This window comes from Scyliorhinus canicula, chromosome 11 (genome assembly GCF_902713615.1).
Source record: "Scyliorhinus canicula chromosome 11, sScyCan1.1, whole genome shotgun sequence".
NCBI lineage: Eukaryota > Metazoa > Chordata > Chondrichthyes > Carcharhiniformes > Scyliorhinidae > Scyliorhinus > Scyliorhinus canicula.
In genome coordinates, this window is record NC_052156.1 from 104,406,103 (window position 1) to 104,423,311 (window position 17,209).

The following is a 17,209-nucleotide window of genomic DNA, read 5'->3' on the forward strand; positions in this document are numbered from 1 at the left end:
GATTTAATAGCGAAGTTAGGCTGGATTCTCCGGTCCCCAGCCGCATGTTTCTCGGCACCACGCCCTTCGCTGGCGATGTGATTCTCTATTGCTGCCGCCTGTCAATGTGATCTCCCACTGAAGCCACCCCACACCACCGGGAAACCTGCGGGCGAGGTGCGCTGCCTTGGATAACAGGGATTCTCAACGGCAGGAGAATTCCAGCCGCTGTTACCTCCAATGAGAAATCCAGAACCTGTGTACATAATCTTTAAATTAGGGCTCGGGCATTCAAGAGTGAAATCAGGAAGTATAAGAACAGAAACAGGAACTGGAGTAGGTCTTTCGCTCCTTGAGCCCAAACTGCCAGTCAGTAAGATCATAGCTGATCTGACGTGACCTTAACTCCACTCTCCTGCCTGTACCCCAATACCCTTGATGCCCTCGTTAATCAGAAAATTGTCTAACTCAGCCCTGATTATATTCAATGACCCAGCCTCCACTGTTTGCTACAGAAGAGAATTCCAAACACTAATAATCCCCTGAGAGAAGAAATTCCTCATCTCTGTCTTAAATGGGAGCCCCCTTATTTTGAAGCTGTAGCCCCTAGTTCCAGATTCTGCCAAAAAGGGAAGACCTAGTATTGGGTAGTGAAGAAGGGCAAGTGGGTGAAGTGACAGTTGGTGACCATATCAAGGATAGTGATCACAATTGTTATGGGCCAGGGTTTAGAAAACTCCAAAGTACATCATGGAGTTCACCTGACCTACAACTGTTTATTTATTTTGGTTACGGTGAGCACCAGGGCCTGCCTTTCAGGTGTTATTCAACAGAGGCCTTAAGCACTTTTAATCAAAAACAAAGTTTATTCTACGAATTTAGTTAACATTTTAATAAACACACACAGTAAGCATTTTTATCAACTACCCACACAGCTACAGTAATCTATGTTATAACCCTTAATAAATTTTCCCCTATAACTGTTCCATTTTAATAACAAGATTCCATAAACTAGTACCCCCTTTTCAAAGGTGTGGCCCAGCACATAGCACTCAAGATCTGCTATGAATGCTCCTGTTTCCTTTCCAAAACAGCAAGTTTGAATTTCTTCCAGAAAACAGCTATTTCTTTTCAAGTTATCAAACAGTCTGGAAACAGCTTTTAAAATGCAGAAGCAAAAAAAAAACCTTCTTTCAACCTGTGCAGAACAAAACCAGTTCAAACTCGAAGCAAAAGTAAAACCAACTCCCAGAGCCACAGCCCATCTCCATTCACACAATGACATCACTGAAGCCATGTGATAAGACAAAAACATTTCTTAAAGGGACATTCCCATGGCACAATTCAGTTTGATTCAGTAAAACAGGAGTAAAAACTTTGAACTGGCCGAAGGCAAATTCTTCAGAAATTAAAAAAGACTTGGCTGAGGTGGACTCGTCAGCATTGCTAGAGGATAAGTCAGTGGGAAACCAGTGGGAAGCACTAAAAAAGAGATCCTAAATGTATAAAGTAGGCATGACCCCTCCAAGAATAAGAGTGGTACTGCCAAATGTAGACCCCCCCGGTTGTCTGGAGGAATACAGGGGAAGATGAAACAGAAAAAGAAAGCAAACGAGAGGCACAAAGAACTAAGCACTGCAGATAGCCTAGACAAGAATAGGAAGTGCAGGGATGAAGTAAAAAAGGAAATAAGGAAATCAAAGCGAGGCCATGAAAAAAAATTAGAGTTAAAGAAAACCCAAAGATGTTTTGCCACTATATTAATGGTAAAAAGTTAGTAGTGGAAAAAGTGGGCCCTATGATAGATGAAGAAGAGAACTTGTGTGTAGATGTAGAGGTTGTGGGAAGGGTTTTAAATTAATATTTTGTCTCCGTGTTTACAAAGGAAATGGATGATGCAGATATAGCAGTCCAGGAGGAACACTGAGATATTGGATGGGATAATCATAAAGGGAGAGAAAATATTCGAAGGTTTGGAATCTTTAAAAACTAAGTCGCCAGGGCCAGATGGATTGTTTCCGAGGCTATAGAAGGAGGTCAAGGAGATTGCAGATGCTCTGAGGATGATTTTACAATCTACACTAGATACAGGAGAGGTACCAGAGGACTGAAGTAATACAAACGCCATTCCATTCTTTAAAAAGGGATAGAAGACGGATGCCTTGGAGAGAGTCAACTCTTCCTCTTCATGTGCGAGGCTTAGTCTCATCCAATTCAAGGTGCTGCACCGGGCCCACATGTCCGGGACTAGGATGAGTAGGTTCTTTGGGGGTGAGGACAGGTGCACCAGGTGTTCGGGGAGTCCGGCGAATCATGCCCATATGTTCTGGGCACAGGGCCTGCTCAAGGTACCGGCAACTCGGGCAGTCGCCCGGGGCGCCATGTGCTAGGGGGCGCCATCAAGGAGTGCGTGACCGGTGTCAGAGACCCGGCGCCGCGTAAAAGACTCGGGTCCCGCGCATGCGCAGTTGGGCCGGTGCCAACCAGCGCATGCGCGGTGGCCGCCCTCCCCCAGGCCGCCCCGCACAAACATGGCGGATGGATCCAGGCTCGCCGGTGGAAGAAAGGAGGCCTGCCGACAGAGAGACCGGCCCGCCGATCGGTGAGTCCCGATCATATACCAGGTCACTCCGGCCCCCCCCCCCCCCCCCCCCCCCCCCCCCCCCGCCCCCCCCCCCCCCCCATGTCTGGGCATGCCCGGCACTGGAAGGATTCTGGAAGGGGATGGCGGGGACGGTGTTGAGGGTGGTTGGATCCAGGATCAAACCAGGGTGGGGACTCGCGATTTTTGGAGTTGCGGTGGAGCCCGGAGTGCAGGAGATGAAAGAGGCCGGTGTCCTGGCCTTTGCGTCCCTAGTAGCCCGGCGGAGGATCTTGCTTCAGTGGAAGGATGAGAGGCCCCCAAGTGTGGAGACCTGGATCAGTGACATGGCGGGATTTATAAAATTGGAGAGGGTCAAATTTACCCTGAGAGGATCAATACAAGGGTTCTATAAACGGTGGCAGCCTTTTCTGGACTTCCTGGCTCAAAGATAGGTATCTTGGTCAATAGCAGCAGCAGCAACCCGGGCGGGGGAGAGGGGGGTGTTCCTTATTGTAGTTTCTATTTTTTTTTCCTATGGATATGTAACTTAACATTGTGTTGATTTAAGTTGTTGTTAATATATTGTGTTGTTCATTGAGGAGGGGCGAATGTTTATGATTGCTATTATTATTGTTATTATTGGCATTTTATTATGGTTTGATGTTGTTGTATAAATACAACATTTTTCAATCAAACAATTATAGGCCAGGTAGTCTTAGATCGGTGGTGGGCAAATTATTAGAATCAACCTTGAGAGATAGGATTAACTGTCACATAGAAAGGCATGGATTAGTGAGGGACAGTCAATATGGATTTGTGAAAGGAAGGTCTTGCCTCACAAATTTGATTGAATTCTTTGAGGAAGTGACAAGAAGGGTTGATGAAGATAGTGCAGTGGATGTTGTGTACATGGATTTTAACAAGGCGTTTGACAAGGTTCCACATGGCAGATTGGTCAAAAAAGTAAAAGCCCATGGTATACAGGGCATTGTGGGAAACTGGATAAACAGTGGTTTAGTAACAAGAAACAAAGGGTAATAGTCAATGGCTGCCCTTGAAAATGGAAAGCTGTTTCAAGTGGTGTTCCATAGAGCTCGGTGTTGGGACCTTTACTGTCTGTACTATATATTAATGATTTGGGTGTGAATGTGGGGACACGATTGGAAAGTTTGCAGACAACATAAGGTTGGCCAAGTGGTGGACAGCGTGAGGATAGCTATAATCTCCAAAATGATACAGATGGGTTGGTAGAGGGGATGATAAAATGGCAGATAGAATTTAACACAGTGAAGTGTGAAATCATGCATTTCGGGAGTTCAAAAATATATAGGAAGTACACAATAAATGGGAATATACTAAGAGAGGTCATGAAGTGAGATATCTTGGTGTACAAGGGCACATGTCCCTAAAGGCAGCAGTTCAAGTAGACAAGGATGTAAAGAAAGCATATGGAATGCTTCACTGGAAGAAGTATAGAATATAAAAGTAAGGATACAATGTTGGAATTGTATAGGACACTGGTGAGGCCACAACTGGAATATTGTGTGCAGTTCTGGACGTAATGGCTCTGGCGAGCACACAGAACGAGGTTTACAAGAATGTTGCCAGGGCTAGAAAAGAGTAGCCATGAGGAGAGATTGGATAGGTTGAGGTGTATAAAATTATGAGGAGAAGTGATAGAGTGGACAGGATAAAATTGTTTTCCTTTATGGAGAATTCTAGAACCAGGGGACATAGATTCAAGAAAAGTGGCAGAATGTGTAGAGGGGACATGAGGAAGAACTTTTTTACACAGTGGTTACCGGGAGTCTAGAATTTGCAGCATTCTCTTAAAAAGTGACATAAACAACTGCAACTAAGATGACTGAACATTTACATCACTGTATCTTAAAACTCCCATCAGAAAGGGGCAGCAGGGTAGCATGGTGGTTAGCATAAATGCTTCACAGCTCCAGGGTCCCATGTTCGATTCCCGGCTGGGTCACTGTCTGTGTGGAGTCTGCACGTCCTCCCCCTGTGTGCGTGGGTTTCCTCCGGGTGCTCCGGTTTCCTCCCACAGTCCAAAGATGTGCGGGTTAGGTGGATTGGCCATGCTAAATTGCCTGTAGTGTCCTAATAAAAGTAAGGTTAAGGAGGGGGTTGTTGGGTTACGGGTATAGGGTGGATACGTGGGTTTGAGTAGGGTGATCATGGCTCGGCACAACATTGAGGGCCGAAGGGCCTGTTCTGTGCTGTACTGTTCTATGTTCTATGTTCTATGTTCTAAACAATCACTTTGGAGGAGTGTAAAGGGACCAACTCTTGACTCCATTCACAAAACATCCAGGCAATCACCTGGGCATTCAACCGGGTGTGGAACAAGCATTAGATATAATCACTTTGGAGAATGGATTCTAGCTGAGAAGGAAACTCTTCCAGCCATAGTCTCTGAAGTTGAAATCGCTCATTTGGAATCAACATGCCATGACTATTGGACAACTGGTCAGCTGATGAGGCAATTATATGGCAAGGGCAGTAACCCTCTTCTACTTTAAAAAAGTGTTTTTCTCCACACTACAAAACTGAAGAGGAAAAGACGCCGAAGAAAAAGTAGGCACTCTCTCTCTCCTTCCATCACCTGCATAAGTTTGAACCCTGAAGTCTGCTGTCACCATGCACTTGCCGCAGGCAGTTTATTAAAAATTAATCCAGAAGCTGCTGTCTCCAGAAGAAGAAATAAATCAGCCGTCAACGCTGAATCCTGAGGGACCACCAAGCCCAGCCTGGAACCAGTCAAGTCATCAACCTACATAACCTGTATATCATTTTTTATTAGACTTTAAAAACTATTTAATCTACTCTCCCATGTTGTAAATTACTTGTGTATGCGTGTGTGAACCTTTGAATGCTTGTGTGTATGAAAGTTGGAGCATTTTTATTACTTAACTACTGAGTATTAGCACGTAAACAGGTAAATATTCACTGAATTGGAAGCATATCCTTTTATTAAGACCTGTTAAGGTCAAATGAAGGAGTGGGGAAAGAGGGATGCCACTCCACCTCTCCTCACCTCGTCATAACAAATGTTTAGTTTTGGAAATGAGCATGTGTGATTGTCCCATGGGCCACCCACCATCGCCATACCCATCGCTACAGACAACTAACTATTCTTGGTAGCTCCTTCCTCCCGAAGCCCCACATGAATATAAAGACTTAACCAATGGAAAGGGTGCATTTGAATTGTGAATTGAGTGCATTTGTTCAGATACAAAACTCAGTTTGTTCCAGTTAAACTTTCTTAACCAATCTCACAATACCACAGATTGACAATAATATCATTTGATGGGATCAAACCAAATGTTGGGGAACTAAAGAAAGCCCACCTGTATTGAAAAACAATTAGCCAATAGAGATGTTAATTAACTAACCGGTCTTTAATGGTGAAATCTTTTTGCTGCTCAAGATGGTGTATTAAAGTCACCAAAAACTGTTCATTACTCAGGAAGTTGCACAAGGCGTTGTATTCTTCTTTCAGGCTGTTTTCCCCAGCTGCCTGCATCAAATAAAACAGTAATGAGAAGCTATTTATGAGAATATCTCCATACACAGGTTACTCTGTACATTATCCTAGAGTGGTGGATCACATATTTTCAGTATTAATGGAGAAATTCTGAAATACGTTCTGAAATTATGGGCAGAAATTTAAAATAATAATAATGTTTATTATTGTCACAAGTAGGCTTACATTAACACTGCAATGAAGTTACTGTGAAAATTCCCTAGTCGCCATATTCCGGTGCCTGTTCGGGTACATTGAAGGAGAACCAGAATGTCCAATTCACTTAACAAGCACGTCTTTCGGGAGTTGCGAGAGAAAACAGGAACACCTGGAGGAAACCCACGCAGACACGGGGAGAGCATGCAGACTCCGCACAGACAGTGACCCATGCCAGGAATCAAACCGCAAATGAAGGCTGCCTTGGAGAATGCCTTGGAGGAGCGTTCTCCAAGGTGGGCTTCAGGATGCACGACAACAGAAAATCGCAGAGCAGAAACATGTAGCCAAGTTCCTCACACATGAGTACGGCCTCAACCGGGACCTGGGATTCATGTTGCATTACATTCATTCCCCATCATCTGGGCTGGGCTTACAAAATCCTACTAACTGTCCTGGCTTGGGACAATTCACACCTCTTTAACTTGGGGTTACCATTCTCTCTGGATCTGTAAAGACTTAATTACCTGTAAATGCTTGCATTCAAAGTATCGTCTTGCATCTTTGACTTTGTCTATATATATGTTTCTGGAACCTACCTCTTCATTTACCTGAGGAAGGAGCAGTGCTCCGAAAGCTAGTGATTTGAAACAAACCTGTTGGACTTTAACCTGGTGTTGTAAGACTTCTTGCTAAAACTATACACGGCACTAGTTAGACACAGCTGGAATACTGGGAACAGTTTGGTCCCTTATCTATGGAATGAGATGGGTAGCTTTAATTTGCAAGTAGATTGGGCAAATCAAATTAGTCACAACACGTAGAGGGAGGAATTCCTGGAGTGTATACAGGATGGTTTCTGGATCAATATGTATGTTGAGGATTCAACTAGAGAACAGGCCATCCTAGACTGGTTATTGTGTAATGAGAACGGAATCATTGACGATCTGTGCGAGGGCCCTTGGGGATGAGCGACCATAATATGACGTAGTTGATTCTTCGAGTAGGATCCTAAATCAAAATAAAGGAAACTGCAATGATATGAGGCGTGGGTTGGCTAGAATGGACTGGGAAACTTTACTTAAAGAGATGATGGTGGACAGGCAATGGCAAACATGGGTGAACTGCAACAATTGCTTATTCCTGTATGGCGCAAAAGTAAAACCGAAAAGGTGGCCAAACCAACGCAAATTGGAAGAAGCATACAAATTGGCCAATATAAACACCAGACGTGAGGATTGGAAGCAGTTTAGAATTCAGCAAATAAGGACCAAGGGATTGATTAAGGGGGAAATAGAGTATAAGAGTAAGCTCACAGGGAACATAAAAACTGACTAAAAGTTTTGATACATGTGAGAGAAGAAAACGTTTGGTGAAGACAATTGTAGGTCCCTTACAGTTAGTGAGAGGGGAATTTACAATCTGAACAAAGAAATGACTGACCAACTAAATACATGCTTTGGTTCTCTCTTTAAAAATGAGGACATAAATAACATATCAGAAATGTTGGAGAACACAGGGTTTAGTGATGGGGAGGAACTGAAGGAGGTCAGTATTAGTAGAGAAATGGTATAGGGGAAACTGATGGGATTGAAGGCCAATAAATCCCAGGGCCTGATAATCTAAATCCCAGAGTATCTAAGGAAGTGGCCCTAGAAATAGTGGATGCATTGTTGGCCATCTTGCAAGATTCTATATACCCTAGAACAATTCCTACAGATTTGAGGGTAGCGGATTATTTATAAAGGGAGCTAGAGAGAAAACAGGGAACTATAGACCAGTACGCCTGACGTCGGTAGTGGGCCAAATTCTAGAATCTATCATCAAAGATTTTATAGCAAAGCATTTAGAAAATAGGATCGGACAGAGTCAGCATGGATTTATGAAAAGGAAACCATGTTTGACAACACTACTGGAATTCTTTAAGGATGTAACTAGTAGAGTTGATGAAGGAGAGCTAGTGGATGTGGTGTACTTGGAATTTCAGAAAGCTTTTGAGAAAGTTCCACATAAAAGATTAGCGTGCAAAATTAAAGCATCTGGGATTAGAGGTAATGCAGATGGTTAGAGAACTGGTTGGCAGACAGAAACAAAGACCCAGAATAAAGAAGTCTTTTTGTAAATTGCAGTTAGTGACTAGTGGGGTCCGGCAGGGATCGGTGTTGGGACCCCATCTATTCACAGTGTCTTTTTATGATTTAGATGAGGGAACTAAATGCAATATCTCCAAATTTGCAGATGACACAAAGTTGGGTGGGAGGGTGAGCTGTGAGGAAGATGCAGAGATCCTTCAGTGTGATTTGGAGAAGTTGAGTGAATGGGCAAATGAATGGCAGATGCAGTATAATTTGGATAAATGTGAGGATATCCACTTTGGTAACAAAAATGGGACGGCAGTTTATCTGAATGGCTAAAAATTAGGAGAGGGAATGTGCAAGGAGACTTGAGTGTCCTCGTACACCAGTCGCTGAAGGTAAGCATGTCGATGCAGCTTGTGGTAAAGAAAGCAAATGGTATTGTGGCCTTCATAGTGAGAGGATTAGAGTACAGAAACAGGGATGCTTTGCTGCAATTATACAGGGCCTTGGTGAGACCACACGTGGAATAGTGTGTGTAGTTTTGGTCTCCTTGTCTGAGGAAGGATGTTCTTGCTATAGAGAGAGTGCAGAGAAGGTTTACCAGTCTGATTTCTGAGATGGTGGGACTGATGTGTGAGGAGAGATGGAATCGGTTAGAATTGAATTCGCTGGAGTTTAGAAGAATGAGGGGGGATTTTCATAGAAACCTATAAAATTCTAATAGGACAAGATAGGGTTGATTCAAGAAGGATGTTCCGGTGGTGGGGGTGTCCAGAACCATGGGTCACACAGTCTGAGGATATGGGGTAGACCATTTAGGACTGAGATGAGGAGACATTTATTTACCCAGAGAGTGGTCGGTCTGTGGAACGCGATACCACAAAGCACAAAACTGTACTTTCAAGAAGGAGTTAGATATAGCGCCTGGAGGGTGACACAGTGGCACACTGCTGCCTCATGGTGCTGAGGACCCAGGTTCGGTCCTGGGTCACTGTCCGTGTGGAGTTTGCACATTCTCCTCGTGTCTGCGTGGATCTCACCCCCACAACCCAAAGATGTGCAGGGTAGGTGGGTTGGCGCCGCTAAATTTCGACTTAATTGGAAACATTTCTTTTAAAGAAAAAAAGATATAGCGCTTGTGCTGAAGGGTGGTTGGGGGGGGGGAAAGAGAGAGAAGGTGGGATAAGGCTATTGATTTGGATGATCAGCCATGATCATAATGAATATAGAGCAGGCTTGAAGGGCTGAATGCCCTCCTCCTGCACCTATTTTCTATATGTTTACATCATATCAGATCAGTCACAATCTCAATGAATGGCGGAGAGGATTCGATGGGTCGAATAGTCTACTCCTGCTCTTACATCTTATGGTCTTATTATGGTCTATGAAGGTCACCAGGCACTGCCACTAACACTTCCTCTGCCTTGTGCCCCACACATCTTTGTCACACCCTCCTAGCTCCCAGCTATTACCTTCTACTTTGCCTCTGAGCTTTTCCAGCATTTACCATTCTTATGTCAGTTTTCCAGCATCCACAGTATTTTCCTTTTATTCTAACGTCTTCTTCTTTTGTTTCTTTTATTCTAGCACGGTACAACTCCTATGGTTTCAGCAGAGCTATAGGCAGGCTACTCATGCCCCTGTTATTTTTTTGAAATGTTTTCGGAGGATGTGAGTGTCGCTGGCTGCATTTATTGTCCATCCCCCATTGCCCTTGGTGGTGATGAGCCACCTTCTTTAACTTCTGCAGGTTGTGTAGCGCAGATACATGCATAGGGTAGTTAGGGAGGGAGATCCAGGATGTTGACTCAGCAACTGTGAAGGAAGGGCAATATATTTCCAAGTCAGGATGGTGTGTGGCGTGGAGAGGAACTTGCAGGTGGTGCTATTGCCATGTATTTTCTGCCCTTGTCCTTCTAGGTGCTAGAAGTCACGGCATTAGACAGCTCAGATATATGTGGGTTTTGCGGCCAGTGTGGCCCCAGTGGACAATACCCTGCAGCATTTGTGCAGGGGCAGACTCAGTCATTAGGGCAGGGGACAGCATCTAGGGTTCTGATTTAGGGGCAGGGGCAAGAGATGATAAGTGGGAGCACCTTGAGCAGGGTGCCCATTTCCTTGTGCCCTTTCTCCATTTTCCCTCGCATGAGTCATCCACACTTTCCTGTTAGCCAAGAGATGGAGAGTTATTTTATCCACTGTTTGTGGAGGCATTAACATTCATATTCAATATGGATTGTCACCTCTCGTAAAATAAAGCTCTCACAATGGACAAACATTAAACCAGAAAAAATGACTTCTTTAGCTTCAAAAGCACATTGGACTGAGTACAGTGTGGGTGCAATGCAATATGAGTGATGTGCAAGGGGCAAGATGCAACACAAGAAGCGTATTCACTACGATCCAATTGAAACTCCAGCCATTTTATGGAGTTAGCGTGCAGGAACAATTTTACCCCCATTGTGTACAGTAATTCAAGCCAGAAAGTTCCAGAAAGTAATGATAATGGATGCAAGTACAAAACATACCGGAGATACATTGACGACTGGATCGCTGACAAAGCTGGGCACGTATTCTCCGTTTCCCTGCTACAGAAAGCGTAAAAAGGACAAAATGTCAGCCCAGGACTTTAAGAGACAGGTACACAGGCACTACGAAAACCCCAGAGTAAAATAATTTAATCGTTGTCTAATTATGTAATGTGTTGCAAAAGATAAAGTTATAAAAGTTACCTCAGGAAAGAATGCTCGTGCAGCAAAATGTTTGTAATCCAGGAATGGGATACTGCCATAATCATCGATTAAATGCACATCTGATCCTTCAGTCTGAAGCTCAACAAAACCTTTTAAAAAATGAGGATTTAATTGATTCAACTCAGATACAGTCGGTGGAGGATGTTTCCCTATCAGTCACATCACTTTCAAGTCACCAATTAAGAATGAATGAACAATCTGCCTTTAGTTTTCTCCAAAACTACTCAATAACCTCTCCAGTATTACTCTGAAAATGCCATCAGATATCATTCTGTAACCTCCCACAATATTACTCTGTAAAGTTCACCTTCACTATTACTCTGTATCACCCCCACTCCAAATTATTCAGCAATCGCCGCTCAATATTACTCTGTAAACTCATCCTCCGTTATCACTCTGTAAATTCTTTCTCCAATATTACTCCGTGCCTCCCATATTACTCAGTAACCTCCTCTCCAATATTACACTGTAACCCCCATTCTAATATTATCAGTAATCTCTCCTCCAATATTACTCTGTAAATTCCTCATCGATATTATTTTTAATCACACTACATTAGAGTTAAGCCCCTGGTTAGTTCTAATGTTACCCTGGACCCAGTATCTACAAGAACAGACAGTAGCCTTTATATTCTTTCCTTTGTGAATCAGAGCTCACACAACTTATTCTCACAGCGAGTGGCAGTTGGTAGCCATTTATTTAGGACACAAACCTCAGGTCGTTCTGGATCCCATTTTTATCTGGTAAGACCTGTTTTGATGTTCCTCATGTTCGATGTGAGGTACTTTGATTTGCGCCAGCATCTAGATCATGTTAGTATTTCAGAAGTAATGTTTAGTTCTTGAAAGACTAAAGTTTAACTAAAGAAAATAGGATAAAGGTAACTTAAGCAACTTGGGAGTCTATTACATTTAAACGATTGGGCCATGTTGACTTAAAGAGTTTAATAGCTAGAAAGGTAGGAGCCATTAAACAGCAGGCAGTGACATTTAGAAAGAGAGTTGGAGATGTAATGCTTACACTGCTTGCAAGGAAGTGCAGTCCACAGAAATGTTTTGTTCGAGCTAAATTTGGTTAAAAGCATTCAGTGAAAGGAGACATCATTGTGGATTCCAATTCGTTCCCTGCACCTAGTGAAGCACTAAGGCAGACTTTCATCTGTTTCCATAGCTAGTAATTCCTGTAACAGGTTGCTAGTCTGTCGCCTGAGGCTTCTGGCTTGAGTGGTACCACTCCATGTCAAACACAGCTGACGAGGAGTCTCCCCTACTCTTAGCGCATGCCACTGGCATGTTTGGAGAGATTTGCAGGTTGATACTCAACTTGTTTGGCCGCATTATAAATGCACCTTCTTTGGCCATCAAGTCCTGGGGTGGGACTCAAATCCAGAACTCTAGCTCAGAGGTAGGGATGCTACCCACTGCGCCACAAGACCATGATGTCATGGAGATCAACATAATTTAAGAAGGTTCTCTGGTTTAAATTTATCTGAGTGTTCCATGGCAGCAGGAGAAGCTGGATAATGAAACGGTGCTGCTGTTCGCAGGTTCAAGGCAGTTAGGGCTCAAGTGAAGTCCTGGGGAATTGTAAAGGTGGTGGAAGGTCACTGCTTCCGTGTTAGTGAGGTTTAAGGACTCAGAAGAAGCCCTGTGAGTGTTTGCAGATTAATGCAGCTAGGAGATTGGAGTTCAGAGAAAACCAGAGGCAGTGCCAGTTTAGTGGTTAGCAGTTTTTGAAAGAGTTGGAATTGTGCCAGTAAAGGAAGATGGATATGGTAGTTGGAGGTCAGACATCACTGTTGGAGTTCCTCAGGGCAGTGGCCTAGCCTCAATCACCTTCAGCTGCTTCATCAATAACCTTCCTTCCATCATAAGGCCAGAAGTGGAAATGTTTTCAGATGATTGCACAATATTCAACACCATTCGCGACTTCTCAGACACTGAAGCATTCATGTCCAAATGCAGCAAGACGAGGACAATATCGAAGTTTAGAGCGACTGGTGGCAAGTAACATTCTTGCCACACTAGTGCCAAGCAATGCCCATCTCTAACAAGAGATCTAACCTATGCCCCTTAAAATTCAATGCATTACCATCACTGAATCCACCACTATCAACATCCTGAGGGTTACCATTGACCAGAAACTGAACTGGACTAACCATATTAATACTGTGGCTACCAGAGCAGGTTAAAGGCTAGGAATCCTGCGGTGACCTGCGGCGAGCAACTCACTTCCTGACCCCCCCAAAGCCTGTCCACGATCTACAGGGCAGAAATCAGGAGTGTAATGGAGTACTCTCCACTTGACTGGACGAGTGCAGCTCTAGCAACACTCAAGAAGCTCAACACAATCCAGGACAAAGCAATCTGTCACCCCTTCCACAAACATTCAATCCCTCAGCCAATGATGAATAGTAGTAGCAGTGTGTACCATCTACAAGATACACTACAGGACCTCAGCACGTTTCCTTATGTAGCACCTCCCAAACCCACGACTGCTACCATCGAGAAGAACAAGAGCAGTAAATATCTGGGAACACCTGGTGATTCCCCTCCAAGTCGCTCACCATCCTGACTTGGAAATATATCACCACTCCTTCAATGTCGCTGGGTCAAAATCATGGAATGCCCCCCTGAACAGCACTGTGGGTGTACCTAAACCTCAGGGACTGCTGCGGTTCAAGAAGGCGGTTCACCACCACATTCTGAAGGGCAACTAGGGATGAGCAATAAATGCTGGCATAGCCAGCAAACCAACAACCCGTAATAATGAATGTTTTGAAACATTCTACTTTGGAACATCCTGCTTTGAAACATCCTGGGGCAGTTGGAAATCCCTGGCACCCTCAGGGTGTGGGGTGGGTCCAGGATGACCGGTTGGCTCTTGGGGGAGAAGGGGTGCCCATTGAGGTCCTCGCTAATGACGCCAGTATGGAGTCCAGAGACCCAAAATACCGAGGCCCACGTGGCCATGCAGGCTGTCATTGAATAGTGCATCGGACTGCTGAAAATGAGGTTCTGATGTACACCGCCCCCCCGCCCCCGCCCGCTCTCTGATGATCAGTTGTGCCTTCGACAACCTGGCACAGCAGCGTGGCAACGTGCTGGAAGTGGAGAAGGAGGAACATGCGGCCTCATCTGAGGAGGAGCTGGACCAGAAGGGGCTGGAGGCCGATCTCAGGGAGGAACAGCGGCAGTAACCAGAGGTGGCGGAGGAGTCCGGCATAGCCGGAGGGCCAGGGAGACCCTCATCTTCACCCTCTCTTCATTGGACGTGGCTTTGTTCGTCATCTGACTGCCTCCCTCCTGGAGTGATCTCCAGAGGCCCCTACATCATCTGACTCTGCCAGTCCTGATGGCTCCCCATTGTCTGCACCATGGTGTTGATGCCATCAGCAATGTCCCTCTGTGACCGGGTCACACTCTGCAGTGCCTCGCGTCAATGTCCACCTGTGTCAGGGGCATGTTCCTCAGCAACTGGGACATGCTCTGGAGTGCTTTGATAATGCCCACCTAAGACTGGGGCATGTTCCGCAGCGCCTCAGCATGGTCCACCTCGGCAAGTCCACCTGAGACTAGTACATGTCCCCCAGTGACTATAACATGCTGTCGAATCCCTCTGGCATGGGAGACAACAGCTGTGATGCCTCAATGGTGGCATCTTCTCCGAGGTTTTCGCTTGGAAGGCGGAGCACGCCGGATGCACTGGCACCATCAGATGGAGACCCTGCGGCAGAATGGACATGTGGTCAATGAGGGGGAAGTGTTGTTATGTCTGGCGTGAACAACACGTATGACAGGTCATCTAGGCACAGGCCAAGCAAAACGTCGGTGTCTGCTCTGTCCTCGGTCACATCCGCGACCTCCAGGGCCCATTCCCCATTGTGGGACTCTGATGTCTGGCACCCCGCCGGTCGTCTGTTACGGGCCAATTGTGCTGGGGCATGCGCGCTGGGTGCCAGGCAGGACCAGTGCCAGGGGCCGATGGCAACTCACCTGTGCGGCCCAGTGTGGTCGTTGAGTTTCTTGCGCCACTGGGTGGCGGTTTCCTGGTGACACTCCCCGCGCTGATGGCCGCTACCACTGCCTCCTAGGCGGCACTGGCTGATGTGTGGCCGAACCTGCGACTCCCTCAGGGGCATAGAGTATTATCCTGTCTGGACTCCACCACGTCCAACAGTCTGGCCAGGTCAGCATATCCGAATCGTGGGGCTGGTCTGCACGGTGGCATGGCTGCGTGCTGTCTGGGGTTTGCTCTGCGCAATTGGTTTAAGAGCTGCTCCTTCTCATTAACAGGGAGCTGGCAGGCACGGCCCAGGCTATTCAGTGCGGTAGGCTGTCGGGAAGCACCCGGCAATTCATGCGTGCAACCACACTAAACTTTTCCATTAGATCGCGCCAATTGTGATTCTCAGTGGTTACTTTCCCACCTGCTGAGAAATCTGAGGGATCTATCTTGGTTGCATGTGCCATTTAATACACAGTGTGTATGTCTGGCCACAGTTAGCCTGTTAATTCATGTTAATTCTGTATGTTAGAGCATAAGGTAGATATTACAAATTATATTGTTTATCTAACTCTGCAGAGTAAAGTTTATTTTGTTTGTTTAAACCCATGGAATTTTGTGGCTTTATCCAGCTAGTGGTTAACTGGGATTTCAAAGTTTGCATACTTTAAACAAAGATGTGTTGAGAAAATAAATGAGTTTCCTTTACCTAATTGTGAAGCAGGCAGAAATAGCTTTGTACTTGCAAGTAAGGGGCATGTTTGAGGCCCACACATCGAGTGGAATGTAATTCAGACAATGGAGGTCTTACCCGAGCTGGCTGGACAGTGAGATCCTAGCGCTGCTTCCTTTAGAGAAGACCAAACAGGCATTTCTGATTTCCAATATATTTGACAATTTACGTATTCAGGTAATTCTTATTTACGAATGCAGGATGATGGACATCTTTGTCTTTTATAGCCATTTTAGTACTCCAAAGAAGGTTGTTCTGGTTGCACTAACAGTGTGAAATATAGGGCCGGAGACAAACCCTGAAGGGAGTTTAGAGTTATTCTATCCTTGGAATGTGGGGTGAAATTTCCCATTAAATCCCAGGATTGCCATAGATCTGATGGGAGTTGCTGGGATGAAGTGATTGAAGGTAGATTGGTGATAGAGATTCAGTATGATCCTGTAATGCCATTTATACCACAGATTGTCTTCTGCTAATTGTAATACAGCAATTGTCAGGGTTCAACATTTGCTCCGAGTTACCTTCTCGAATTTGATTTCGGAACTGGCTTTCCAGAAGTTCCATTTGGGTGTTTAATCTCTGTGAGTACTGTTTGGCCTTGCGACGGGTTCCCACAAAATAAACTAAAGAGACAAAAAATTTGATCAGCTTTGAACCAAACAAAAGCAGGAGATTCCACATTAGACATTAGATAACATTAGACATTAGATATTAGACATTAGATAAGATCAATTACTGCAGGAATGATTCTGAACACATCACCAATATTGATTGAAATGTGGCAAAAAAGTTACAGATCAAGAGTCCAATGAATCACAAAAAATGGTGTGTATTAAGGTACACGACCAACAATTTATGTTTTTATAATTTACTCATGGGTGTCCGTGGCAATGTTTGTGTCATATCCCCAATTGCCTTTGAACTGGACGGCTTGCTAGGCCTGTCAGAGGGCAGTTAAGAGTCAACCACATTGTCACTGGTCACACCTTGGCCAGGCCGGGTAATGACGGCAGATTTCCTTCCTTAAAGGATATTAGTTAACCGGAAAGGTTTTTTTAATAAAAGTTGATGCTAGTTGTCATGGCCACCACCAGCGGACAAAAGCCAAAGTCTGGTTTTGGGCGTGTTTGGTAGGAGCGCCGAGATTCACCCCGCTATTCACCGCACTTTGCTAGTTTTTGGGCCTTGATGTTTCTCCCCACCGAGGCCACACTTCAGTGGATTTCTTGCTGGAACGTTTCATTGCAGATCGGGGCACCATTCTGAACAGTAGCCCCGATCTCTAGTCACCCCCACCCCTTCACTGCCCCAACCCTGATGACGAGGGCCCCTGGGAAACCCGCCCTGCCCCCGCAACCCAAGGGTCTCTAATGGACTGTGAGC

General features: G+C 45.1%; 1 protein-coding gene across 3 annotated transcripts in view; it reads right to left on the minus strand.

Annotated features, from left to right (window-relative positions):
• plxnc1 (plexin C1) overlaps positions 1 to 17,209 on the minus strand; it is a 215,072-nt gene that overhangs the window by 66,455 nt on the left and 131,408 nt on the right. For all 3 annotated transcript variants that reach the window (XM_038810956.1, XM_038810957.1, XM_038810955.1), the window contains 4 exons: positions 16,348 to 16,449; positions 11,068 to 11,177; positions 10,864 to 10,923; positions 5,971 to 6,095 (listed from right to left, as the gene is read on the minus strand). In XM_038810956.1, the coding sequence (XP_038666884.1) occupies positions 5,971 to 6,095; positions 10,864 to 10,923; positions 11,068 to 11,177; positions 16,348 to 16,449 (397 nt within the window). The remainder of the gene's footprint in view (positions 1 to 5,970; positions 6,096 to 10,863; positions 10,924 to 11,067; positions 11,178 to 16,347; positions 16,450 to 17,209) is intronic.